Source organism: Bolinopsis microptera, chromosome 3, assembly GCF_026151205.1.
Source record: "Bolinopsis microptera isolate Bmic1 chromosome 3, MBARI_Bmic_1.0, whole genome shotgun sequence".
In the NCBI taxonomy this organism is placed as follows: domain Eukaryota; kingdom Metazoa; phylum Ctenophora; class Tentaculata; order Lobata; family Bolinopsidae; genus Bolinopsis; species Bolinopsis microptera.
In genome coordinates this window covers 15,510,833-15,537,549 of record NC_087074.1, presented here as the reverse complement: position 1 = coordinate 15,537,549, position 26,717 = coordinate 15,510,833, and the positions used below count along the sequence as shown (strand labels likewise).

Sequence of the window (26,717 nt, the reverse complement as noted above, 5' to 3'; positions counted from 1 at the left end):
CCGATATTCAGTGCCACGTCTACAGCTTGTGCATCTCGCTAATATAGTGAGAAATATTATATTTTTTGTCAAGTATCTACGAGCTGGCATTGCTACATTGTGACATTAATTTACGGTTTTGTTTCAGAAGAGCGGATCGTATCAGGAGAATTGAAAGCAGCTCCTCCAGATATCATGCCACCACGCTCTTTCTCCGGACCAGGTGTTCCACCACTCACTCCTCTCAGAGAACCACCTTACCTCGCACCTCAACCTCCTGTGGACGAGGAGGAAGATTACGAATACCCTCTGTTCGACTGCACTTGTTTCCAAATCTACTGGTCTCCCTTCTTCGCTGATTTCTGTTCGAACACTTTGGGGATGACTTTGAAACACAGCTCCAAGAAGGGAACCCCGGCTCATGGGAACTTGAGGCCTGTTAAGGAGGGCAGGGTGTTCAAAGCCATACGAAAGGTGGGAGAGAAGGCGAATAAGAAGGGGAGTGAGCTTAAACGGGAGTGGACAGAACGCCGTCCTACTTGGAATTATCAGGTAATTTCCTGGTAGAATGTGCTAAACTTGAGAGATGTTGACAATCATAATTGAATAAATAAAACAGAGGCATTTTAAAAATGCTTTGATAAAATCGTGAAAATGTGACAAATCAGCAAATTTAGAGATAATCTGCTTTAAAAAGCCGCCCCATTAGCCATCAAGCTTGCAATAACAAGCAAAGTTATTTCAGCTAAACATGTAAAGTTAAACAACCCCTCAGGATGCCCATTTTCAGCAAATGGAGCTGGAGTTACAACGACTCCGGCAGCAGCTATCAGTTGCAGAAAATACCAGTCTACCAAACACCATCCCTGCCGGATCTTCTGAAGAGCCATGGAGTAGTAGGAGTACCTCGCAGTTTAGGTTGCCTCCTTCCGGTTCCTCTTCTATTGACAGACGATTTACAATGACTTGATACAAATCTTACTAAATCTCTTATGTAAAGTTAAGAGCTGAATTATCATTGTAAAGTGTTACCACGCAGTTATCATAGAGATCAATGGTTGAAGTTCAGTCGATGATAATCCAGCTATAAGTATAATCCATCAGTGTGGGTCTGGTTACACCGCCTGATGTAACTCCAAGAGGTTCTGGAAATCCCAAAGCTAATTCGTTTCATTGATAACAAATCGAATCATAATATTATATTCACTGATGATTAAGTGATCAATATTATACGTAAGTCTTGGATTGGGTAGCGATAAATTCGTTGTACGAAATCGGCATGCTTGATGAGTGCTTCCGGAATGTTTTCTCCTGAAAATAATGCGAGCTTAGACACAAGAATTTGGATTAAATTGCATTCATACGCGTGCTAGAATCAGAAAATAGTGATCAATTTGCGATATTTAATGTAAAGCACATTGTTCTTGTGCATCGTGCAATCATGCGATATGCTATGTCTGCGATATGCAATATGCGATATGCTATGACTGAATTTTCAGTTTAAATATCCATATTCGTGGTGAAGCCTAACAAGCTTACACGATAGGCAAATGACAAAATTGAATTTTATCTTATAATTTACGATCATTAACAAGAATATTATACGACTATAAATTGTTATAATAACCGTTAGATACAAATTACAAAGATGTTGAGTTGAAATTGAGAACTCACAGAGGAATTTTTCTTGATAGCTGTGATAAGAATCTTCTTCTCCGCCTCTTTAAGGGCAGCACGTGTTTCCCTGAGTGTCTTCGCTTCAGCAGCAGCTTTTTCAGAGGAGCTTTGTCTGGCCATGAGTGGATTAATTGGTTCGGCTTCAATGTTTGGTATGAACATTTTCTTCTGAAATTGCAAATAAGGGAGCGACCAAAATAAACTCTAACTTTAGTTGTGTTGGAGATAGATTAATTAAAATCAAACTCCGATACCATAACTGAGACTGAGAGTCTGAAAATTAAAAAAAATTAAAATTTTGTTTCAAATTAGATATCATAACCAACAAAGACTGGCACAACCCTTATTCTCAATCCTAACCTTAGTTTTGTCCTGATAGAAAGGGTTGAGAGGTTTTAATCTTTCTTCAACAGACCAGTGTGGTGAAGGAAGGTTGGAGATGCTGTATTTTGCTATTCGGGGGTCTCCGTCTAGAGAGTCGACTGCTAGCTCGGCTGAACTCTGTCAGAATAATTGTTGAGAAAGTATTTTTTGTAAATAATTTACAATGGAATTAAATGAAAACGGGCTTGATCCCAAAGCTTTGAGCCGTGGATCGACTCAGAAAAAAAGAAGATGGAACTGTAAAGATTTAGCATGATGATCGGGAGATACCTGAATTTTCTCATACATGACCTCTGGATCTCCCGCCTTGAATCTTCTGATAAGAACATCAACCGAGTTTTCGTTTTCTGCTTTGGAAAAGTCTGTTGCTACGTTCTTGGCCTTACTCATTACCTGGAACATATTATAATGAAGATGGACTGTTTGAGAATAATAAAAGTAAAAATGTTTATTCCGCATTTAATTTAAAGGAATCTTCTGTATGCTGTAACAATGAATAAGTCCAAAATAATGCCAACAATGATAAGTTAACGTCACAACTTTGCAAAGCCATTATGCATCTTATCCAGCAGCACTTTAAACCTATATTCGCTACCTCAACACCGCGCCGATAACCAGCACTTGCATGCTAACAAACTTAAGTTTGTCACAGCAACATAGAACCAATACCACAAACCAATAATAAAATCAACAACAACGACCCACAAAATCTCAACAAGAATCATCTCACAGCAAATCTAACAGCTGCACTACAGCTATAATAATATGTTACGATAATATGTTACGACAAGCACACTCGAATTATAACCAAAACATTTACTGCCTTGATCAGAGAGAGCGCGACCTTTAAAACTGTGTTTATAAAACGAGAGCCACAAAAACATGTGTCACGAGGTAGCCGGAATGTTTGCCAACAGTCGTTGTTATGAAAACGGAATAAGAATTAAGGTCTCTCTCCTCAAATCAGAGGTACAGTCAGTGGGACAAGTTGTCCCACTAGAACTTTCTATAGATCAGATAGCAGACGGCCTGATAAAGAAGCAATTGCATGCTATTCTTCTTTGTATAATAGTAATGGTTATGTGAGTGATTAAACACGTTCACACTCGTACAAACATTAAACAGTGTGTGATATAATAACGAGCTGTGTGATAATGCAGATCGTAGTTGAATTAAACATAGTTTTGGACAGTACGACCGCTTGTGATACTAAAAGTAAAGTACGAAGTTTAACTCCCGTGTAATTACAGGGTCTGCAATCATGGGAATATTTGGAGACTACGCTTTTGTCTAATCCAGATCCAAATCTAATCATTTTTAATGTTTTTAAATTTGATTAATCATATAATCGAATCTAACAAATGTTATTGAATATGGTTACGAAAGCGTTGTTACTTGTTACTGTTAGCTGTGAATACTTCAAGTATTTGTAGCTAACAGTAACAAGTAATAACACTCATACAAGTTGAACTTGGAGTGCCAATAAAAATCTTTAGATGACCGACACGACCGCAATAAATTCCTGACCGGTGCAGCACCATGTGAACCACTAAAGTTTACAGCAATCTAATCGGTAATCACAGTCCAGTCATTGACTTGGTATCATAGTAGTTCACTTTAAGTATCGACGTTATAATTCCGCGTGATTAAATGAAACTGCTGAGGCATGGTTATTTAACGTTTGAGAAGGTGGACTGTTGACGGATATCCAAACAAGGTAAGGAGAGGATGACCATGGAATTCTTCATTAAACAGTTGGATGATCGGAAACTTTAAAAATAGCATAGCCATAAGAAAAAAATGTAACACATATTTTACCGAAGGACTATTTCTCGAAGAATTACTCCAAAAGTCGAATGTTCAAATGTTTTGCGACAGAATGTGTAATTACACTTACAGTATGCCATGTGCTAAGTTATAACTGCAATTCTCAAACATGGCTATTTTAAAAGCACAAACGTTTGCATACTGACTTATGGGCCCACCAGCAGTTTAACTCTTATTAAAAGGATATGAAATAAGGAAATTCGTAAACAGGAGACTATACGTGGTTCTCAAATCCGAATCTGTATCTGATTCGGACATTTTCAGTATCTCACAACAATCCTAAACCTGATTCCAACGTACGTTATCAAATGGTTTGTGAAAAAGAGCATTGTAAATTGTCACTGTTAGTGTCAACTGTAACGAATACCCGAAATCAGTGACAATAGAGATGTTTAGATGACGAGTGATTGCCCGGCCTGCAGCACGCACGTTTGGAACGTGTCTGTCAACCATGTGAACCATGTGAACCACTAAGGTTTACAGCAATCTAATCGGTAATCACAGTCCAGTCATTGACTTGGTATCATAGTAGTTCACTTTAAATATCAACGTTATAATTACGAGTACGGATGCAAATTGCAGGGATATGGTTATTTGATGTTGACAACGAGAATTATACCGAGACCCAACAGCAGAAGGGCCGACCTAGTTATTTTCCAAACAGGAGCTTAATACTTTAATAACTCATAGTAACAAAGTAACACAATGATTCGTAACTAAAACCTCTTCTAGCAAACAATGTCAATGGTTGCGATTTTTATAAACCATAATTTTGATTACGTCACAATAATGATTTAAGGAAGGACCAAAGGAACCGACAAATTTACCAGCGAGAGAATAACTGAACCAACCATCCACTGATTTATATATGAGATGATTTTTATAGAAAAATTAAGCATAAAGTGTTGCGTTGAAATAAGTTTTTATTCTACAAACGACTATACCGCAGTCCGCTGGAACTTAACTGATAATCTTATTGTGGTTATACGGTAGTATTCGTTACAGAACAAAGAATATTCCCAAATCACAGATTTTTACAAGTTATAAATTTACAAATGTATTTACATGTAATATCTTACAGATTCAGATGTTATTGTTTAAATAATATTTAAGTTATTTTCAATGATCATTGTCTCAAAACCAAATATCGGCTGCGTATTATTTGGCTTTAACAATTAGCGACGATTGTTGATATAATAAATTATAAACATGATTAACCATGGTTTAATAAATTCATCTATTTACAAAATATATTACTCAATTTAACATCTTATTTATTAAAATTCTTCAACCAAGCAGATTTCCACAGCAGGCTCAATGATTCTCTATCCACAGGTCGTCTTCTCAGAGCTCGTCTCACGAATCTTCTAGCAGACGAAGAGGACTTTTCGTTCATCCAGATTACCGGAACATCATCTTTCAAGTCATCCAGATTCGGGTAGGGAGAAATTGAGTTCAGTAGGATGTAAGCAAGGGAACCAAGAGCCCAAACAACTCCATCAGTTGACTTGAAGCTGCCGTCCGAGAAGAATTCAGGAGGATGGTAGATATCAGTTCCCTGGAGACGATTGTAGGTGGAGGAGACGAAGGAGGCGGAACCAAAGTCTATCAGCATGACATGCTTCGTGTTAGGGTTGTAGAGGATGTTTTCGTCCTTGATGTCTCTGTGGTCTATCTTATTGGAGCGGCAGTACATCACAGCATCGAGGGTCTGGGAGATGATGAAGCAGCTGTACTCTCCGACATGGGGGAGGGTCTGTTGTTGACGTAGGAGAAGAGGTCCTTGTAACCAGAACAATGTTCCATTACCACAATCCAATTTCCTCGCTCAAAGAAGTGACGGACGTATCTGATGACGTTCTTGTGTCGAAGGTTTCTCCAAAGGGTTATCTCGTCTGGGATGTTCATCTTGTCGGAGGAAGAGTAGGTCTTTCTTTTCACCCGGTCATCTGTGAAGAACTTAACGGCATAGGGATCCCCAGTTCTGCGCTCGTAGCACTTGAAGACAGTTCCATATCCACCGGAGCCAAGCTTGCGAGAAAGGGTGTAGAGATCATCAAATGTAGGCATGTTGATAAAAGGTAGTAAAGGAGATCTGATTTCAGTGGATAGTTGTTGAAGGAAATAACTGATGAAGGGTCGTATTTCCTGGTGGCTTATATACCGTCATCAGCTTGTCGATACGTCATATCCGTATCGGTTATTGGAGTATCTAAGCGATCATGTATCACCCGGATGTCATGTGATCGATATCAGATATTCTACCCCGATATCAGATATTCTACCCGATCAATAACATGCTGCAGATATTAGACTGTACGAGTTGGACGTCTCAAATTATGTGAGACGTTTACGTGAGACTCATATAACACGCACACTTTCAACATCTGATCAATGGCCATGACCAGAGCAGGATCACGATTTCTGCACAATGTATCTGATCCACTATTGCCTATCTTTCTTTTTAATAATCTGACACGATAATTGATCCCCTATCACCTTGACATCACGTCTAGCTCGTAACACGGCTGAATTGATACAATTACATGTATTGATAGTGATACATGAACAACAGGTACTGTTAGAATGCAACACAATTGAAGGTCATTTATGGCTCAATAAAATAAGTTTACACCAGACAATGTATATCAATATGAAAACTTATGCGAGAAGTTATTAACTGTGAATCTCACTTACCTCATTTATCAGTATAAGAACCATTAAAGATTTTGAAATATATATTATGATAACGCGTGCTATCGATAAAAAGGATCCATAGTTAATAGTTATGGGGTAATGGCCTGACGAGGTATTGCACAGCTAAAAAACAGCATCTTATATTGTGAACGATCTCTTGTAAACTAACTTCGGCCGAAGTTTCTGTAACCAAACAAGTTGGTTCCAGTAAGAAACTTAATAAAATAGGTAGGAATCTTGCCTTTTAATATTCTAACAAATACCCGTACCCTGCCACTCAGTCAGCAGCAATACTGTGCCAATTGTGTTTTAAGAGGTAGTCATCATTTCTTAAGATATGAATATCTAGAATTGAGATAAGTATTTGATATTATAACAATAAATTATTCTGGAGTAGACCTTTCCTATTATTCACCTCGTGAGTCAAAAGGGCGAAAATGTAATATACATTTACTGGACTATAATTCCTAACACATGACCAGAGATGGTATATTTAGTTTATTAACGATCTTTTCGTCTTAAAGTTAAAAATGAAATAACGCAAATTTGTATTGATGAATTATGAAATAAATTAATAAAATTATTTACAAAGTATATTACATGCAATCAATATCTTATTACATACAAATCAATATCTTATTTCTTAAAGTTATTCAGCCAGGCAGATTTCCTCAGCAGGTTCAATGGTTCTCTATCAACAGGTCGTCTTCTCAGAGCACGTCTCACAAATCTTATAGCAGACGAAGAGGACTTCTCGTTCGTCCAGACTATCGGCACGTCATCCTTCAAGTCCTCTAGAGTATCGTAGGGACAATCTCCGTTAAGCAGAATGTAAGCAAAAGAACCCAGGGCCCAAACAATTCCATCAGTAGACTTGAAGCTTCCGTCCGAGAAGAATTCAGGAGGATGGTAGATATCAGTTCCCTGGAGACGATTGTAGGAGGAGGAGACGAAGGAGGCGGAACCAAAGTCTATCAGCATGACATGCTTCGTGTTGGGGTTGTAGAGGATGTTTTCGTCCTTGATGTCTCTGTGGTCGATCTTCTTGGAGCGGCAGTACATCACAGCATCGAGGGTCTGGAGATGATGGAAGCAGCTGTACTCTCCGAAATGGGGAAGGGTCTGTTGTTGACGTAGGAGAAGAGGTCCTTGTAACCAGAACAATGTTCCATTACCACAATCCAATTTCCTCCCTCGAAGAAGTGACGGACGTATCTGATGACGTTCTTGTGTCGAAGGTTTCTCCAAAGGGTTATCTCGTCTGGAATATTCATCTTGTCGGAGGAAGAGTAGGTCTTTCTTTTCACCCGGTCATCAGTGAAGAACTTAACAGCATATGGATCTCCAGTTTTGCGCTCGTAGCACTTGAAGACAGTTCCATATCCACCGGAGCCAAGCTTGCGATAAATGGTGTAGAGATCACCAAATGTGGTCATGTTGATAAAAAGTAAGAGATATGATGTTAGTTGATGTAGATGTAGAAAATAACTGATGGAGAGTCGTATCTCTGGGTGGGTTATATAGCGCCATCAGCTTGTCAATACCTCGGATTGGGTATGGGAGTATCATGTATCACCCCGATGACGAGGTGACATGTGATCAATATCAGATATTTCCACCCAATGACGAGGTGACATGTGATCAATAACATATTGCAGATATTCGACAGTTTAGACGTCTCGCATAACATTAACACGCTGCATACTTACAACATCTGATCAATAGCATGACCGGAGGGTGATCGTGTGTTAGGAACGAGATATATTATCCCTTTCACCTTGTTAGCAGCACGTTATGCTTTATTTTAACTCAAGAGCAATGGGTACTTTTAATATTACATTATAAGCTAATGTCAGTTATGGCTCAATAACATAAGTGTACGGTAGACAATGTACCTTACCTTTCAACGGACATTAATTTGATTCTGGAGGCCCTAGCGCGCGTTCATTTTACTGTCCGTTCAAAATTATATCCGTTTACTCAATATCCGGTCAAATAACGTCCGATTAGGTATACGGTCGCTGGTAACATATTTCAATATTAATTCTGTATTTTCTGGAGTGAACAGCAAAACGTTTGCATTTGCAGCTTTGACTCGACTATATCAAGATAACAGTGTTAATATATTTCATGTTAAGACAGCATATGTTGTAAAATTGAATACACTTGAGGCCTCTCTATTGTCATATTCATTCAATAGACGCCAATAAAAGTGTTATTTTTAAAGCATAAACTGTGAATTAGTTTAAAACAACTTGTCAAACAAGACGCTCCCCATAAAATTTCAAGCTTCTATGAAAAATAGGTTCATAAACCTTAGTTATTCGAAATGATTGAGTTAAAAACTGAGTGAGATTAACGCATTTCTATCCAGGACAGCTGGTACTAATTTTGTTCACGGGTGAATAAATAGCAAGTATTCCTACTCATAGAGGTATCCACGTTTTACCGTGATACTTTAATCGAACTACGATGAATGATGATTAAAGCTACAGTTGTCCTCATCTGTGTAGCAGCACACTGCTCCTCCGCTGAGAAAGACCTAAGAAGTACCTTCAAAGACTGGAAAGCAAAGTATAACAAGAACTACGCCGGTCTGAGAAGCGAAATTGATCGATACAGAAACTTCCAGAAGTCCGCTGCTGAGATAGAACTCATCAACTCCAGCCAGGAAAAGTGGGTGGCAGACTTAACACAGTTCGCAGATCTGGGTGATGAGGAAAAGAAGAGCTACCTTGGACTTCAACTGAACCATACAGCCGAACCTGCTCCTCCTCTACAGGCTAAAGAGAGTGTGGACCTGGGTGACTACCCAGTTGAGAAGCTGTGGGAGATGACCCCTGTCAGAAACCAAGGTGGGTGTGGAAGTTGCTGGAGTTTTGCTGCAGTAGCTGTGATGGAGGGGCTCCACATCAAGGAGCGCAGCGAGTACAAGAAACTGTCGGAGCAGACCCTGCTGGACTGTACTTTCAACACATGGACGGGCATGCCGTGGAGGGTGGAGTGATACTGCTGTTAATTGGGCTGAAAAAACAGTCAACTATATATGAATAATGAATAAGTATAACAGTACATACTGTTTTACTAAAGCAAACACTTGTAGTTTGATCAGTTATGAACGATATTTGGCCACGCCAATTTGTGTTATCAGTTATACTTATATTCATTATTCATATATAGTTATCTCAGCTTCTGAACATAGTAGATACTTTTAGGTAGGCTTAAATTAACTATAATGTCCTATGTCCATGTAATACTAATATTAGTATGTACAATTTATGGAGCAACATAATGTCAAAGATGCCCTATTTTGGAGTAATTGACCTGATTTGACCATGAGCTGGCCCAATATTGCTAACTTTTGATACAAAAGACTTCTAAATGATTTGGATCGAGGGATTATGAAAAGAATTTACAAATCAAATTTACAAAAATATTTGGGTAATACATTCAAATCATTATGCTAGTTTTTAAAATTCTTCAACCAAGCAGATTTCCTCAGCAAGCTCAAAGACTCTCTGTCCACAGGTCTTCTTCTGAGGCAACGTCTAACGAATCTTATAGCAGAGGAAGAAGACTTCTCGTTCATCCAGACTATTGGAACATCGCCTTTCAGGTCATCCAGAGTTTGGTAAGGGCAATCACCGTTTAGCAGGATGTAAGCAAGGGATCCCACCGCCCAAATAACTCCATCGGTAGACTTGAAGCTGCCGTCCAAAAACAGTTCAGGTGGATGGTAGACATCGGTTCCTTGTAGACGGTTGTAGGTGGAGGAGACAAGGGAGGATGAACCAAAGTCTATCAGCATGACATGCTTCGTCTTTGGGTTGTAGAGAAGGTTTTCGTCTTTGATGTCTCTGTGGTCGATCTTCTTGGAACGGCAGTACATCACAGCATCGAGGGTCTGGGAGATGATGGAAGCAGCTGTACTCTCCGACATGGGGGAGGGTCTGTTGTTGACGTAGGAGAAGAGGTCCTTGTAACCAGAACAATGTTCCATTACCACAATCCAATTTCCTCCCTCGAAGAAGTGACGGACGTATCTTATAACGTTCTTGTGTCGAAGGTTTCTCCAAAGGGTTATCTCGTCTGGGATGTTCATCTTGTCGGAGGAAGAGTAGGTCTTTCTTTTCACCCGGTCATCAGTGAAGAACTTAACAGCATATGGATCTCCAGTTTTGCGCTCGTAGCACTTGAAGACAGTTCCATATCCACCGGAGCCAAGCTTGCGAGAAATGGTGTAGAGATCACCAAATGTGGACATGTTGATAAAAAGTAAGAGATATGATGTTAGTTGATGTAGATGAAGAAAATAACTGATGGAGAGTCGTATTTCTGGGTGGGTTATATAGCGCCATCAGCTTGTCAATACCTCGGATTGGGTATGGGAGTATCATGTATCACCCCGATGACGAGGTGACATGTGATCAATATCAGATATTTCCACCCAATGACGAGGTGACATGTGATCAATAACATATTGCAGATATTCGACAGTTCAGACGTCTCGCATAACACGCTGCATAGTGCATACTTACAACATCTGATCAATAGCATGACCGGAGGGTGATCGTGTGTTAAGAACGAGATATATTATCCCCTTCCACCTTGACATCACGTCACAGCACGCAAAAATAATTATTGTTAGCAGCACATTATGCTTTATTTTAACACAAGAGCAATAGGTACTTTTAATATTACATTATAAGCTAATGTCAGTTATGGCTCAATAACATAAGTGTACGGTAGACAATGTACCTTACCTTTCAACGGACATTAATTTGATTCTGGAGGCCCTAACGTTCATTTTAATGTGTATTGTCCGTTCAAAAGTATTTCCGTTCACTCAATATCCGGTCAAATAACGTCCAATAAGGTATACGGTCGCTGGTTACATATTTCAATATTAATTCCGTATTTTCTGGACTGAACAGCAAAAAGTTTGCATTTGCAGCTTTGACTCGACTATATCAAGATAACAGTGTTAATCTATTTCATGTTAGGACAGCATATGTTGTAAAATTAAATACACTTGAGGCCTCTCTATTGTCATATTCATTCAATAGACGCCACTAAAAGTGTTATTTCTAAAGCATAAACTGTGAATTAGTTTACAACAACTTGTCAAACAAGACGCTCCCCATAAAATTTCAAGCTTCTAAGAAACATAGGTTTATAAACCCTAGTAATTAGAAATGATTAAATTAAAAATTGAGTGCGCACTTCTATCCAGGACAGCTGCCTCTAATTCTGTTCACGGGTGAATAAATAGCAAGTATTCTTACTCACAGATCTGGATTCTGGGTGATAAGGAAAAGAAGAGCTACCTTGGACTTCAACTGAACACAGGCTGAAGAGAGTGTGGACCTGGAACCTGGGTGACTAGTGACTACAAAGTTGAGAAGCTGTGGGAGATGACCCCTGTCAGGAACCAAGGTGGGTGTGGAAGTTTCTGGAGTTTTGCTGCAGTAGCTGCGATGGAGGGGCTCCACATCATAGAGCACGGCGAGTACAAGGAACTGTCGGAGCAGACCCTGCTGGACAGCACTTTCAAACACATGGACGGGTGCCGTGGAGGGTGGAGTGATACTGCTATTAATTGGGCTGGAAAAAACAGTCCTGTGACTAAATCCTCCAATCATGGTTACCTTCCCCTCAGAGCAGACAAGGAATACGAGGGAAGGGATGGAGTGTGTGATGACCTGAAGAACCCTCTCCCTAATGCTCTCACCAGAGCAAAACCATACGCTCGCACGGTTGACAATAGAATTGATAACGGCCTGGTCAAGGCTCTGCTTGAAGAAGGTCCTGCAGTGGTCTATATCTATGCTTCCTTGCAGTTCCAATTCTACTTGGTCTTTACCACGGGACGGGATTTGGCGTGGACCCCAGCCCTAACCATGCAGTTGTAGTCTCTGGGTACGGGGTTGATTTCTTCAAGATAAAAAACAGTTGGGGATACTTATGGGGACGAGGAGGATATGCTTTCTTCGACCGCGGTCAACGTAACCTGTGCTTTGTGTCTGCTTATAGAATGCACATTGACTGGAGATCTAACCCTTACTGGGATGTGACATGTGTGTTCGGACACTCACCCTGCAGATCGTACTCTGTGCCTCGACAACAACATACTATCAGAGAGTAGCTGCAAATATAAGGGATGCTGCTTCGACCCCAAGGCAACAGGCAGCAAGAAGTGCTTTAGAAAGGGACAAATCACGATATACGACGCAGCAGGACAAAAAGAGTCCTGTACGGATCCACACCAGACTTCGCTGATCTAGGGTTTGAGAGTAAAGCTGCTTCAGTCAGGACTCAGGAATGTGGGAGATTTACCAACAGAAGGATTATTTCAGTACAAGAGGAAAGAACCAGGTCATTACATCAACTAACAAAAGGGTTTACACTGAAGTGCAGTCCGCCAAGATCCTCCTATGAAGATAATTTTCATGTAATGAAATTTCAAAATGAAATGAGCTCATAAATTGTGTTTCACTTCGTCAAATCGCTTTTTAAGTTTTTACTTATATATATTATAAATATGACAATTTAATAGTAGTAGTAGTAAATCTTTCAAAGTACGAAATATCTCTTTAAAAGAGCATCCTAGGCACCTTATAGATATCAAAACGCATAAAAAAGAAAACAAAAACATCAACCATCTTCTAACTTCTTCCACTCCTCCCTATCTAAAGCTAAAAATCTAAGGTCTTCGAAATCAGTCAAATTTTTAAGTCTAATATCAAGATTTCTACTAGTCAAGTCTTTTCTAATAACATCTAATAAGTTTAAACATGGTCTACCCCGTCTCCCTTCCATAAAAATATCAGAATTTATAGCAAATAACATAGAGGTGTATGCTGGTGAGTCTTCCTGTCCTCTTAAGATATGTCTTAACATTCTCCATCGAAACTTAGAGACTCTCACAGACAAGGGAGTGACATAACAACGAGCATAGAGTGCCTCATTAGAAATAACCCGAGTAGGCCATCTGATGTTGAGGATTCTTCGGAGGTGTTTGCGATGAGCAATATCAAGTTCATTCAACGAAGCTAGTGGTGCAGCCCAGGAGTTGCAGTTGTAGAGTAGAATAGAGACTACTTGTGCCTCGTAGATTTTGATCTTCCTTTGGACTGAAATCTTGCTCTTCATCCAAACTTTCTGAAATTTACTAAAGGCGACATTACCAAGGAATATTCGATTCTTGATATCCTTAACAGTGCACATCAACGATCCTAAAGTTTTGTTAGAGCGCCACTCTTCATCACCTCTATACACTTTTCCAACAATCACCTTGCGTTTAACAGTGGGTTTAGGATCTGCTAAATAAAAATGGACAAATTCAGTCTTGGAAGAATTGATATGAAGGTCCCACTGCTGGAATATATCTTTAGCGATAGGAAGCATTTCTTTGAGTGGAGCAAGTTCAGTGTTATTAAAGTCAATATCATCAGAGTATCCTGTTTCGAGTGGCATGAATTCTTCTGAGATAGGAGGATTAGGGATTGGATGATTCACTGGGTAAGGTGTTGATGATACTTGGGAGAGTACAGATCTGAGGTGAATAAGTGCAGCGGCTTCAACAACAGTAAATAGATTACCTGATAGTGCATCTCCTTGAAATGCTCCAATTTAATAACAAAATTAAATTCAAAAATAAATTACTGAATATAGTCAGAAAATTTCGCTGCACGAAAAACGTTAACCACTATGTACGTTAAATTTTATTTTAAAACTCCCAATATTTCATGAAAAAACTTGGAAATTATCTGTTTATTCGTTGAAACTAACGAGCCATTTCCCAGTTGACAGTAGCAAGTAGAGTGAAAAGCTAAGCTAAATAACATTCCACACGAGGACGTTGAAGCAGATCGGGAACCAGGCACAATGCTGAATGTGGTAGACACAAAAGCGGAGGACATGAGGGCGTAGGACACGCGGAGGGCGGTACTAAACACCGTTCTAAATGATGAACTAGTAATAAACTTGTAACATATAATCACACAATTTCATTTTAACTTTTGTTTATAAGCGTCAACCTACTTTTAATTTCATACACATTCATGATTAATTAATACATTTTAGCTGTTGCCATATTATTATTCAATTATTTAATTACATCTGATAAGACTTTACTGGCTAAACATAAGATTAAACGGATTTTTTGATGTCAGGTTGAGTTAAAGCTTAGATCTAGAAGCTGAGATAACTATATATGAATAATGAATAAGTATAACAGTACATACTGTTTTTTTAAAGCAAACACTTGTAAGCTTGTAGTTTGATCAGTTATGAATGATATTTGGCCACGCCAATTTGTGTTATACTTATATTCATTATTCATATATAGTTATCTCAGCTTCTAAACATAGTAGATACTTTTAGGTAGGCTTAAATTAACTATAATGTCCATGTAATACTAATATATGTACAATTTATGGAGCAACATAATGTCATAGATGCCTTATTTTGGAGTAATTGACCATGAGCTGGCCCAATATTGCTAACTTTTGATACAAAAGACTTCTAAATGATTTGGATCGAGGGATTATGAAAAGAATTAACAAATTTACAAAAATATTTGGACAATACATTCAAATCAATATGTTAGTTTTTAAAATTCTTCAACCAAGCAGATTTCCTCAGCAAGCTCAAAGACTCTCTGTCCACAGGTCTTCTTCTGAGGCAACGTCTAACGAATCTTATAGCAGAGGAAGAAGACTTCTCGTTCATCCAGACTATTGGAACATCGCCTTTCAGGTCATCCAGAGTTTGGTAAGGGCAATCTCCGTTTAGCAGGATGTAAGCAAGGGATCCCACCGCCCAAATAACTCCATCGGTAGACTTGAAGCTGCCGTCCAAAAACAGTTCAGGTGGATGGTAGACATCGGTTCCTTGGAGACGGTTGTAGGTTGAGGAGACAAGGGAGGATGAACCAAAGTCTATCAGCATGACATGCTTCGTCTTTGGGTTGTAGAGAAGGTTTTCGTCTTTGATGTCTCTGTGGTCGATCTTCTTGGAACGGCAGTACATCACAGCATCGAGGGTCTGGGAGATGATGGAAGCAGCTGTACTCTCCGACATGGGGGATTCTCTTTTGTTGACGTAGGAGAAGAGGTCCTTGTAACCAGAACAGTGCTCCATTACCACAATCCAAGTTCCTCGCTCAAAGAAGTGGCGGACGTATCTTATAACGTTCTTGTGTCGAAGGTTTCTCCACAGGATTATCTCGTCTGGGATCTTCATCTTGTCGGAGGAAGAGTAGGTCTTTCTACTAACGGGCATGTCTGAGAAGAATTTAACAGCGTAAGCATCTCCAGTTTTCTGTTCATAGCATTTGTAGACACATCCGAATCCACCGGATCCAAGTTGGCGGGAAAGGGTGTAGAGATCATCAAATGTAGACATGTTGGTATCACGTAGGAGATCTTATTTGGGTTAATAGTTATGTAGATTGTAGAAGATGTAAAGAACTGATGTAGGTTCGGATTCGTGGATGGTTTATATACTTCTACCATTTCGTCAATACCTCAGATTGGTTATCGGAGAATCTTACTGATCATGTATCACCCCGATAACGAGATGTGATCAATATCAGATATTTTGATCCGGTGACGAGGAGATGATCACGTGTTAGAAGGTATCTGATTGATGGTGTGATACTTGATCCCCTATCACCTTGACATCGCGTAATGTGGCGAAACAAGCCAGCACGTTATTCAATATACCAGCAAGGATTGTTGGTGAGGATTATAATAATTCATGGGGAACTATCATAATGCTGCTTCAATATCACTTAGTACAATAACAATTAACTTATATTCCAGATATAAATTAAAATTGACTGGTTTAATAATTAACAGAAATGAAATGTTTCCTCCGAGCTAGTTTCTTGTCCAGACTCCAGAACACCTGAGCAGTTCATCTTTTAGATCACATGAGTCATGAGTGACCACAAGAAAGAGAGATATGTGGTACTGGTAGTAATTCGGGGGAGATTATGGGAGATTAGTGTAGAGTTATCAACCAGCAAATCTAGTTCAGCGTAAGGCGCACCGCGATCATACCGTCGCGCGATTCGGCACGTGGGCGCCGTGGTTACCATGGCGCAGTTTATTTAACTGTTGTACAGCAGGGTGTCATAATTATTGGCGCGCAGACAATTTTGCTTAAAATTTTAATTTACCCAAGCTTTTAGAAACGATCATTACTTGACTTCTGAGGATCAGTTTTCTATGGAGTCCTTAATCAGTCGAGAGATAATCCTTCATACTACAGTTCAGTCTAAAAACAAAGTCCGAAAGAAGTTAAATTTCGTCGATAATTACGACGAAAGAGAAAAATTTGGATAATTGGACTTGAAGCCTTCGGCTGCTTCCCCTGAATTCCGGGATGAATCCGCCTGACTACATTTTCTTGAGTCAGTTAGAGGAGAAAGAGAGCTTTTATAAAATTTATAGTTTTCTATATGTTTCGCTATCGCCTGAAGAGCTGTGCACTTTAGTCTAAAGAATAATTTCAGAAAAAATTCACCAAAAAAAAATTACACATAAATCCCTTACTCCTTCGTAAATCTAACCAAGTATGGAATCGACCCTTTAAATAACGGCCTAAATTATGGGTTTTGAGGTACATCAACACAAAATTCTGAATTTAAGAAAAAGTTCAGACGATTGTCTACAGACCAGTTTTTGAATTTTGTAATTTCGATATTCAGAAGTAAAGTTATGACCCGTCGAAAAATATTGATTTCATCATAAAATACACATAAAATTTCAAACACGCCAATAATTCTGACACCCTGCTGTACACGCGATCATATTTTTACTTTTCCATAAACATTCTTTGCAATCTTTATCACTGTTTACAGTTATACATTCGCAAACTTTTATAAACGCATTAACGATGACCAGAAGAATCCTGTTCATCTAGGCACTTACAGTGCCACTCTCCGCTGCTCCAGTTCCACGATCAGTGTATCTGAATATCAGCGACAACAATTCTACTTCGACATCGTTAATAAGAAAAGTCCTAGAAATAGCCAGATCCGATGACTCCGCGCAATGAAAGCTGCTAATTTCATAGCCATTCTATCTGCTTTCCTGCTAGCATGTTTGATGATCGGATTCTTTGAAAAGACCACGAAGAAGATTTCGGACTAACTAAACTTTTAGAAGGAGACAACGACATTAACTCGAAAGTGGTCTACAGGAAAAAGTGAAACCAAAATTGAAAAAATAATCAAATCACTGAGTCAGATCGATTATAAACCAAAGAATGATTACAAGCAGCTTATGCTTATAACATTGAAGGAAGGTCAAAAAGAGCAACCGTTAGCGAAGTTGATCGGCATGAAGAACTGGTCACGTGTTACTATCATTTCCTGAGACAACAGAAAGAGCTCATCTGGTCCAGCAAATACAAGTTTATCCCTTAGGATCTTGAACCTGGTGAACTTGTTTTCATTTCTTGAGGCGAAAATGCCAAATGGTCTCCATACGAATTCAAAGAATCAGATAGCGTTACATTGTCTTTCGGTTAACTTTACACCGGATAACTGTGTTTAATTTGTTTGACGAATTGGGGAGGAGGGATCGAAATTTTTGTTTTATTTTTCATCTGATGAAGCACGGTCTTGTGTAAAAATATTGTAACCAGTTATGTCCTCTGATTTAAGTTTTAATTCGTGTTTTATACAGAAACTGCTCTTTTTCGTAAAGATCCGTTTGTAGAACGGCCTCTCCCCGGGAACCGGACACGAGGGCGTAGGACACAAGGGCGGTACTTTCTTAAAAGGGTGGACACGATGGCGAATCACATGAATCACTTTAACATGGAAAAACAGGTCTTTTGATGTCCTCAACAGTCAGGTTGAGGTAAAGCTTAGCTCGAAGAATTGGATCTACTCACGTGTAAATTTGAAACAAAACATACTGATGTGAAAAATAATCACCCAGATTTAAACGAGCCAAAAATTGAGAGATTTTTCTTAAATATCTCAGCCAACTCAGCAGCAGATTTTGGGGTTTGGTAACGTGCTTAGACCAATCAAACACTGCCTAAGTGCCTAGATGTTCATGTGACAAACTTGGTCTTCAAAATATCGCAGTCGCTGACGCAACGGTTACCCGGGTTTAGATCAGGGATAGTACGTACCAAAACAGGTATTTACTTTTAGTAGATGAATTTCACTGAGGTGTGTTCACTCAATTTTTCAAACCATCAGTAATCTCAGTTAAAATGACCATCATTTAGGACGGTTTTTGTTCCGCCTTCGTGTCCATACTAAAATGAATCATTCGCCCTCGTGTCCACCCTTTTAGGAAAGTGACGCTCTTGTGTCCACCGCCCTTGTATCCTTTACCCAGTGTGGTGTGATTTTACAACACAATATCTACGCTGCTCGCACTTCTATTCCATCCGACACAGTTTCAAGAGGTAGGATGACGTATATTGTACACGTGTTACCACCGTCGCGCGCCAAACCACACGCGCATAATTTGAAGCTCAACTGGACAGTGTGACTCGGTGTTGCTTTTGCTTGCGTCTCTTCAGGTTAGCTGGCGTTCGGCGAGATTCAGTCCAGTCATGAAAGTCGTTAGTCGTACTTTTTAGATCTCAGCTTAAACATACTAACATAGTGCTAAGGAAATAGAAAAACACACCAATTTGGTGTTGTATACATCTGACAATAGACTAAGAGTCATTTTCAAGTGGACACATTGATAAATGATCTTAGGTTATGTATGAGTTAAGACGTAAAAATTCACTGTTCTTGTCAAAGCAGTTTATGTAAAACTGTTCATCTAAAGTAAGATAAGATCGATCTCAACATTTTGATCTTTATTATCAATTTTAACTTATCGTTTCCGGTTCCCATTTATTAAATTAATTATTAAGTTAAGCTAAAAATGATACCTCGATTCTTGTATTATCACATACTTTCACTGCATATTACATTAGCCTACATCGGACGGTACGAAATCTACTTCCTTACTCGGATTTCTTGTTTGTTGTGTGTTGTGATGACTCTCTATCTCGAGCCAAAATAGAAACAGTCCTGAAGTTTTTACTTGAGTAGACATTATCATCATGTGATTTAGATTAACTTATAGTGTTCGAGTAGGCATTACTAATTATAACTCTGTGATTTAGAGATTGTTCTGACACCCTTCTAAGAGATCACGCACGATCACTGTTGGCGTGGTTTCTATGGAAACTAGAACTTTTATGTCCCCTGACTTCAGTAGTAGTACCAGAGATGTTGTTTAGTTACCATATGAAATGATCATTAATCTAATGTCCGCACCCAAAGAATTATGACTGAACATTTCTGATGAACCGATGAACGAATTATTTAAAAGTTTAAACAGTCCATCCTCTGCCAATATCCTATCATTACCATACTGAACAATGAACTTTATTAGGTTGAACAGCTGAATATTCGGAATATTATTCCTGAGTAGCGACAGCGAATCCCTGTTTTACTTAATTACACCTGTCAAGATGAGGAGTAATCTGAAACTCTGTTATCAGTCCTCTCCCCCGCGTTGAACACACTGACAGTTCAATAGCTGAGTCTGTGCCAACTCAATTACAGATCACCGCCGACTGCTGCTACTACTGGGGACCAGACATTTCACCTCCGGCGGCCATGTTTTGAATAAAGTTTTTCTGTTAAGCTTTCGTTATTAGTGGTTACTGTTAGGTGTGTGGGTAAATTCACGATTAATTAAGGCTACGTATTGGTCGGTGAAACGTTAAGGATGAAACATGAGAGGATGAAACGTCGCATACCGGGTTTTCTTGAGTTATTTTGCCAATTAAGAAGTCAATTGGCTAATTAATGAATTTATATCTAGCTATTCACCACACTTTTACACTACGGGCTGGCGTTTATTGGTCCACACCACAATTACCTGGTTTTGATAAGGAGCTAATTAATGCACATGATAATATTGTTATTACAATTTGGCTCATCTGTCACTAATTTGTCTTTTATTGACTCAGACGTTTCCGCGTCTATGAGACATGAGTAATGAAGCATACTGGAACCAGGAACATTATCTTTAGCGCTATCTCATCGTTACATTGTTTACCGTTTAACATAACAACAAGGCTCTGTATTCAAGGCTCTGTATTTCAGGCCCTTACTTAATTAGATTACTCTGCCATTTCCCGCCACCTTTCTCAGGAGTTTAACTATAATCGTCTCTAGAGCCATATTGGAGAGTTGGAGTTAATGCACCTTCTTCCCTTGTGAATGTTTGGCATTCTTTTCAACGCGGATCACTAATAATAATAGTGTAACTGTAGCAACGGTAAAATGTTATATCCATACTTCGAATACTACTTTGGTTTGATATTGCGTTACTTTCGGACTTCACTGTGACATAATGTTTTGTAATTATCAAGTGACGATTACTACGAGTTTTGTAAGTTCTCGGTTATGCTGATGTTTCAGCTTGTAATACTTCCCTAAAAGCAAGACTTCAGTTCTACTTTCTCCGCACTGTAGCTGATAAAGTATCAAGCGTAGAATGTGATCCGGGAAGACGTGTCTGTGTGTTGTTGTCACTCTCTCTCTGATCTAATCCCTAATGTTACGTCTCGGTATCGGCTCTTACATTGTTGTTTTTGATACACCTTTTAGTTGTATTGCCATGTATAAGAGGAATGCAAATGCGGGAATAGTATAGTCTGCTGAAGTTTACTACATAACTTGAAATGTGTTTGTTATTCTGCTCGGTGTTAGTAACACTGGAAATAATACTCACAACTGACATCTGAAGGATCAAACCTTTTCAATTACATGAAAACATCGTAATTTTTTATTTTCAACTTGAATTCAGTTAAAATATGTTATTATGCAGTCGATATGTTTATACCCAATATGCATACCTACTTATACAATTTGTCACAATATGATTTGGAGAAGCTCCATTCTTAGGATATATTTAATAAACTATTTAAAGAGTATGTTTAGGTTCAGTTGAAGATTGGTTAGGAGACATTACATTCTTATTCAATTTTTCACAATATTATGATTTGTTGAAGCTATGTTCTTAGGATAGAGCACAAATTTCAAATGATAAGGTTTACTCAGAACTTGAATTGCCGACCTCTGAGCCCTAAAATCTAAATCCTACATACACAATGAGCATCAGTGGTGTTACTGTTATCAGTACGATGACGATCTGTTCACAAGTTATTTTTAGCAGCTAAACGCCTGTATCGTGTTGCAATGTGATGTTCTAACGTTACAATAATATCATGATACTGTCATCAGTTCGTGATTCATCTCGCCCCTTCCGAGGCCCCTAAATCACGTGCCCCAAATCTCCTGTCACGTGGTTATAGACTTATCTCGTGACCCTGAAACGCCCCAGAGTATACTACAAGAGTGGTCAGTCATGGTTTAGTGTTAGTTACGATACCACAGAGCCATGCTATGTTATAGAGACAGCATTATTCTAGACGAGATACCGAACATATCGACTTACATAATATCTCGTCTTATCTTGGGATCGCATATCTTGGTGAGTAATTCGTAGTGTACATTGGTTTACCGTTAATCATCACGCCCGTTAATCGTGATCTAATAATCGATTTTCCGAAGTGAAGTGGGCCTCGAGCTGTTGGCTTTTATTTTTAGAATTGCGGCAACTCTGATTCCTAATTCCGCTTGTACTCTTGATTGGGCGTATCTCATATCTGTGTGCTTATTGTTGGGTTAATCGATTGCGTGTTTCAAAATAAGGTGACTCCGCTTTCAAGAATGTACGCGCACTTGAGAAGACTATATTATTATACCTAATTACGTTTGTTTCGAACGAATTCATAGTTTCCATAGTTTCCATAGTTTCCATAGTTATCTTTATCACTTGTATCCCCGAACATAGAGTTTTTTCTATCAGGTACGTAACTATAACACTTGTAATGTTTATTGCTATGTAAATTGTATAACGTATACTTTATTATTGTATTGTCGTGATCTGCCCAGTGTAGAATGTAGAATGTAAACTTATCCTTGCTACATTGCTACATTCCTACACACGGAGTTATTTGTTTGTACAACGGAGACATGTGCCATTGACTTCATTTGGTGCGTTTCGATAATTGTTATGTGTAGTGTGTGTGAGACGTACGTGTGTAAACAGTAGCTGCTTTGTTTGGTCCATCATCTGAGTGTGAACATTAAACATCATCAAACAATGTTCAGTGTTAGTTTTGAAGTTTTGTAATATTTACAAACAGCCCCTTGTTTTTGTGTTTTTGTATTAAAGCCTTTCAGAACATACAATAGAAACTGTCGTCTCCTTTCTTTAAAAGGAGACGAAAGTTTCTCTTTCTTCTCATACTACTATACTACTAGCTGTTGCAGTTTCATTCATTGTTTTGTATGTGTTTTGCGACAAACTATGTTATTGCTATTCAAGGTAAACTTCATGAATTTTCTATTATATGGCTTTTTGGATCATATTAAGTAATGATAAACAATGATTAAGTATGTAAAGAATGTGTTGTCGCTATTACTTTAAATCAGGGATATTATCTAATTTTCCATTTATAATCAGCTAAACACACGAAACCTGTTTGAAACGTGTCTCCTTCACTACATTTACCAGACCAATTATATGGAAACTTGTGCCAGAAACCAAGCTCGAGCCATTATTTTCAATTGTGGGCAGTTCAACTTAAGTCTCTTTTCGGAAGTTTAATTTTAGTTTTTGTTGTTTAATTGTTGTTTAATTGTCAATTCTATTTCCAGTATGAACAGTATGAACTTTGCAAAAACTTCTTGGTAGAAAACGCACTTCCAACTCGTGAGGCCGACCAAGGGGGACCATCGATTATCAGGGGTCAGATCATATCATCAATTAGTGACGTATAATTAGTGATGTGATCCATCAGTAGTAATGTGATCCATCAGTAGAATTTAATTGACCCAGAAATGGACTAGATATAGGGTAGAATCCTCTTCATTATCCACAACCATGCATTAAACACTGGTATCATACTTTGCAGCCTTGATTAAGCAGTGTGCAAATTGCAGATTTTCTTGCATCCTACATTCTACACAGACTTAATCCGTCTATACTCTAGTCTACACTCTACATACTGGAATGCTGAGTTTAGTATATTATAGATATCTATTTTACAATTAATCAGGAAAATTCCATCATCAGGTCGCTACTCAGAGCCAGTTTTTATTGCTTCTTTTCCCGCTTGTTAACCCTGTTACTTATGAGCTAGTTCTACAGTGTTTACTGCTGTTGATAACCAATACTTTAAGCAGATATCTTTGTAATCCACTGGCGCCTTGCCCACATCATCCAATATTCACAACATCAAACTAAGGTTTTTTTTTTACATATTTGATAGATTTACAGATCTGGCTTGACAAAAATTTTCAGAAAAAATCATGTTCGCGGGAAGCAAAAATCCGATGAGTTTTTTAGGGGGGAGGGGTAGGGGGTTGAGGGGGGTTGGGAAGGGTTGTCACATGACGAGAAATTTTTTGCAAAAATTAAACAATCTTTATTTGTTGATATTATTCACCCCTGTTGCCTAGAGTGGTGGGTCTGCACTTGAGAAGAGTGGGTCTGGCCGCTAGAATGGTGGGTCTGCAATCTAGAAGTGGGTCTGGCAACCAGAATGGTGGGTCTACAATCTAGAAGTGGGTCTGGCAACCAGAATGATGGGTCTGTACCCTTAAAGAGTGGTCTGACAACCAGAGTGGTGGGTGTGCACTTGAGAATAGTGGGTCTGGCAGCTAGAATGGTGGGTATGCAATCTAGAAGTGGGTCTGTTAACCAGAATTGTGGGTCTACACCCTTGAAGAGTGGGTCTGACAACCAGAATGGTGGGTCTGCACTTGAGAAGAGTGGTTCTTGCGGCTGGAATGGTGGGTCTGCAATCTAGAAGTTGGTCTAGCAACCAGAATTGTGGATCTGCATTCGAGAATAATGAATCTTCACTCTAGAAGAGTGGGTCTGACAACCAGAATGGTGGGTCTGCACTTGAGAAGAGTGGGTCCGGCGGCTGGAATGGTGGGTCTGCAATCTAGAAGTTGGTCTAGCAACAGAATTTTGGATCTGCATTCGAGAATAATGAGTCTTCACTCTATTAGAGTGGGTCCGGCAACCAGAGTGGTGGGTCTGCACTTGAGAAGCGTGGGTCTGGCCGCTAAATGGTGAGTCTGCACCCTTTAAGAGTGGGTCTGACAACCAGAGTGGTGGGTCTGGACTTGAGAAGAGTGGGTCTGGCAGCTGGAATGGTGCGTTTGCATTCTAGAAGTTGGTCTGGCAACCAGAATGGTGGGTGTACGTACACCCTTGAAGAGTGGGTCTGACAACCCGAGTGGTGGGTCTGCACCCTTGAAGAGTGGGTATGACAACCAGGGTGGTGGGTCTACACTTGAGAAGAGTTGGTCTGGCAGCTAGAATGGTGGGTCTGCGATCTAAAAGTGGGTCTTGCAACCAGAATGGTGGGTTTGCATTCTTGAAGAGTGGGTCTGACAACCAGGGTGGTGGGTCTACACTTGAGAAGAGTTGGTCTGGCAGCTAGAATGGTGGGTCTGCGATCTAAAAGTGGGTCTTGCAACCAGAATGGTGGGTTTGCATTCTTGAAGAGTGGGTCTGACAACCAGAGTGGTGGGTCTGCAGTTGAGAAGAGTGGGTCTGGCAGCTAGAATGGTGGGTCTGCAATCTAGAAGTGGGTCTGGCAGTTAGAATGGTGGGTCTGCAATCTAGACGTGGGTCTGGCAACATGAATGGTGGGTCTGCACCCTTCAGGCTTAAAGAGTGGGTCTGACAACCAGAGTGGTAGATCTGCACTTGAGAAGTGTGGGTCTGGCAGCTGGAATGGTGGGTCTGCAATCTAGAAGTTGGTCTGGCAACCAGAATGGTGGGTCTGCACCCTTCAGGCTTCAAGAGTGGGTCTGACAACCAGAGCGGTGGGTCTGCACTTGAGAAGAGTGGGTCTGGCAGCTAGAATGTTGGGTCTGCAATCTATAAGTGGGTCTGGCAACCAGAACGGTGGGTCTGCAGTCTGCACCCTTAAAGAGTGGGTCTGAAAACCAGAGTGCTAGATCTGCACTTGAGAAGAGTGGGTCTGGTAGCTGGAATGGTGGGTCTGCAATCTAGAAGTTGGTCTGGCAACCAGAATGGTGGGTGTACGTACACCCTTGAAGAGTGGGTCTGACAACCCGATGGTGGGTCTGGACTTGAGAAGAGTGGGTCTTGCAGCTGGAATGGTGGGTCTGCAATCTAGAAGTTGGTCTGGCAACCAGAATGGTAGGTGTACGTACACCATTGAAGAGTGGGTCTGACAACCAGAGTGGTGGGTCTAGACTTGAGAAGAGTGGGTCTGGCAGCTGGAATGGTGGGTCTGCAATCTAGAAGTTGGTCTGGCAACCAGAATGGTGGGTGTACGTACACCCTTGAAGAGTTAGTCTGACAACCCGAGTGGTGGGTCTACACTTGAGAAGAGTTGGTCTGGCGGCTAGAATGGTAGGTCTGCGATCTAAAAGTGGGTCTGCAGCCAGAATGGTGGATCTGCACTTGAGAAGAGTGGGTCTGCAGTCTGCGCTCTTAAAGAGTGGGTCTGACAACCAGAGTGGTAGATCTGCACTTGAGAAGAGTGGGTCTGGCAGCTGGAATGGTGGGTCTGCAATCTATAAGTGAGTCTGGTAGCTAGAATTTAGTGGGTCTGAAATCTAGAAGTGGGTCTTGCAACATGAATGTGGGTCTGCACCCTTGAAGAGTGGGTCTGGCAATCAGAATGGTACGTCTACACTCTAGAAGAGTGGGTCTGGCAACCAGAATGGTGGATTTTCGCCCTAGAAGGGTGAGTCTGGAAACCAGAAATGTGGGTCTACAATCTGGAATAGTGGGTCTGTCAACCAGAATTGCGGGCCTGCATTCTAGAATAGTGGATCTTCACTCTAGAAGAGTGGGCCTGGCAACCAGAATGGTAAGTCTACACTCTGTCAACCAGATTTGGGGGTCTATAAACTAGAATAAAGGAGATATGGCTACCAGAATTGTGGGTTTGGACAACCCGAATGGTGGGTCTTCACTCTAGAATAATACGTCTGGTGGGTCTACACTTTAGAAGAGTGGGTCTGGCAACTAGATTGGTGTGTCTGC

General features: G+C 39.9%; 8 protein-coding genes across 11 annotated transcripts in view; 3 read left to right on the top strand and 5 right to left on the bottom strand.

Moving 5' to 3' along the window:
* The first annotated feature begins 130 nt into the window (after positions 1-130).
* On the top strand, positions 131-1,046 carry LOC134812780 (uncharacterized). Its single transcript, XM_063820344.1, has 2 exons — positions 131-531; positions 755-1,046. Exons 1-2 carry the CDS (start codon positions 175-177, stop codon positions 947-949), a joined length of 552 nt encoding a protein of 183 aa, XP_063676414.1. The 5' UTR covers positions 131-174; the 3' UTR covers positions 950-1,046.
* The window catches only part of LOC134812781 (uncharacterized), a 36,036-nt gene continuing 10,068 nt past the window's right edge, over positions 750-26,717 (bottom strand). Inside the window, exons 1-5 of one of the 4 annotated variants that reach the window (XM_063820346.1) lie at positions 2,623-2,792; positions 2,311-2,433; positions 2,017-2,157; positions 1,654-1,824; positions 750-1,290 (exon numbers count right to left, since the gene is read on the bottom strand). In XM_063820346.1, the coding sequence (XP_063676416.1) occupies positions 1,207-1,290; positions 1,654-1,824; positions 2,017-2,157; positions 2,311-2,430 (516 nt within the window). In that variant the 5' untranslated portion in view covers positions 2,431-2,433; positions 2,623-2,792 and the 3' untranslated portion in view covers positions 750-1,206. Of the gene's footprint in view, positions 1,291-1,653; positions 1,825-2,016; positions 2,158-2,310; positions 2,434-2,622; positions 2,793-26,717 lie in introns of those variants that run through there. The other 3 variants (XM_063820345.1, XM_063820348.1, XM_063820347.1) reach the window with 3 other exon arrangements.
* On the bottom strand, positions 5,138-5,563 carry LOC134813238 (serine/threonine-protein kinase pim-2-like). Its single transcript, XM_063820926.1, has one exon. It carries the CDS (start codon positions 5,561-5,563, stop codon positions 5,138-5,140), a length of 426 nt encoding a protein of 141 aa, XP_063676996.1.
* LOC134813237 (serine/threonine-protein kinase pim-2-like) lies at positions 7,201-7,626 on the bottom strand. Its single transcript, XM_063820925.1, has one exon. It carries the CDS (start codon positions 7,624-7,626, stop codon positions 7,201-7,203), a length of 426 nt encoding a protein of 141 aa, XP_063676995.1.
* LOC134813236 (uncharacterized) lies at positions 9,044-9,571 on the top strand. The gene has a single exon (XM_063820924.1). It carries the CDS (start codon positions 9,044-9,046, stop codon positions 9,569-9,571), a length of 528 nt encoding a protein of 175 aa, XP_063676994.1.
* On the bottom strand, positions 10,028-10,828 carry LOC134813235 (serine/threonine-protein kinase pim-2-like). The gene has a single exon (XM_063820923.1). It carries the CDS (start codon positions 10,826-10,828, stop codon positions 10,028-10,030), a length of 801 nt encoding a protein of 266 aa, XP_063676993.1.
* Positions 11,979-12,476, top strand: LOC134813234 (uncharacterized). The gene has a single exon (XM_063820922.1). The coding sequence runs from the start codon at positions 11,979-11,981 to the stop codon at positions 12,474-12,476; it is 498 nt and encodes a 165-aa protein (XP_063676992.1).
* LOC134813233 (serine/threonine-protein kinase pim-2-like) lies at positions 15,172-15,972 on the bottom strand. The gene has a single exon (XM_063820921.1). The coding sequence runs from the start codon at positions 15,970-15,972 to the stop codon at positions 15,172-15,174; it is 801 nt and encodes a 266-aa protein (XP_063676991.1).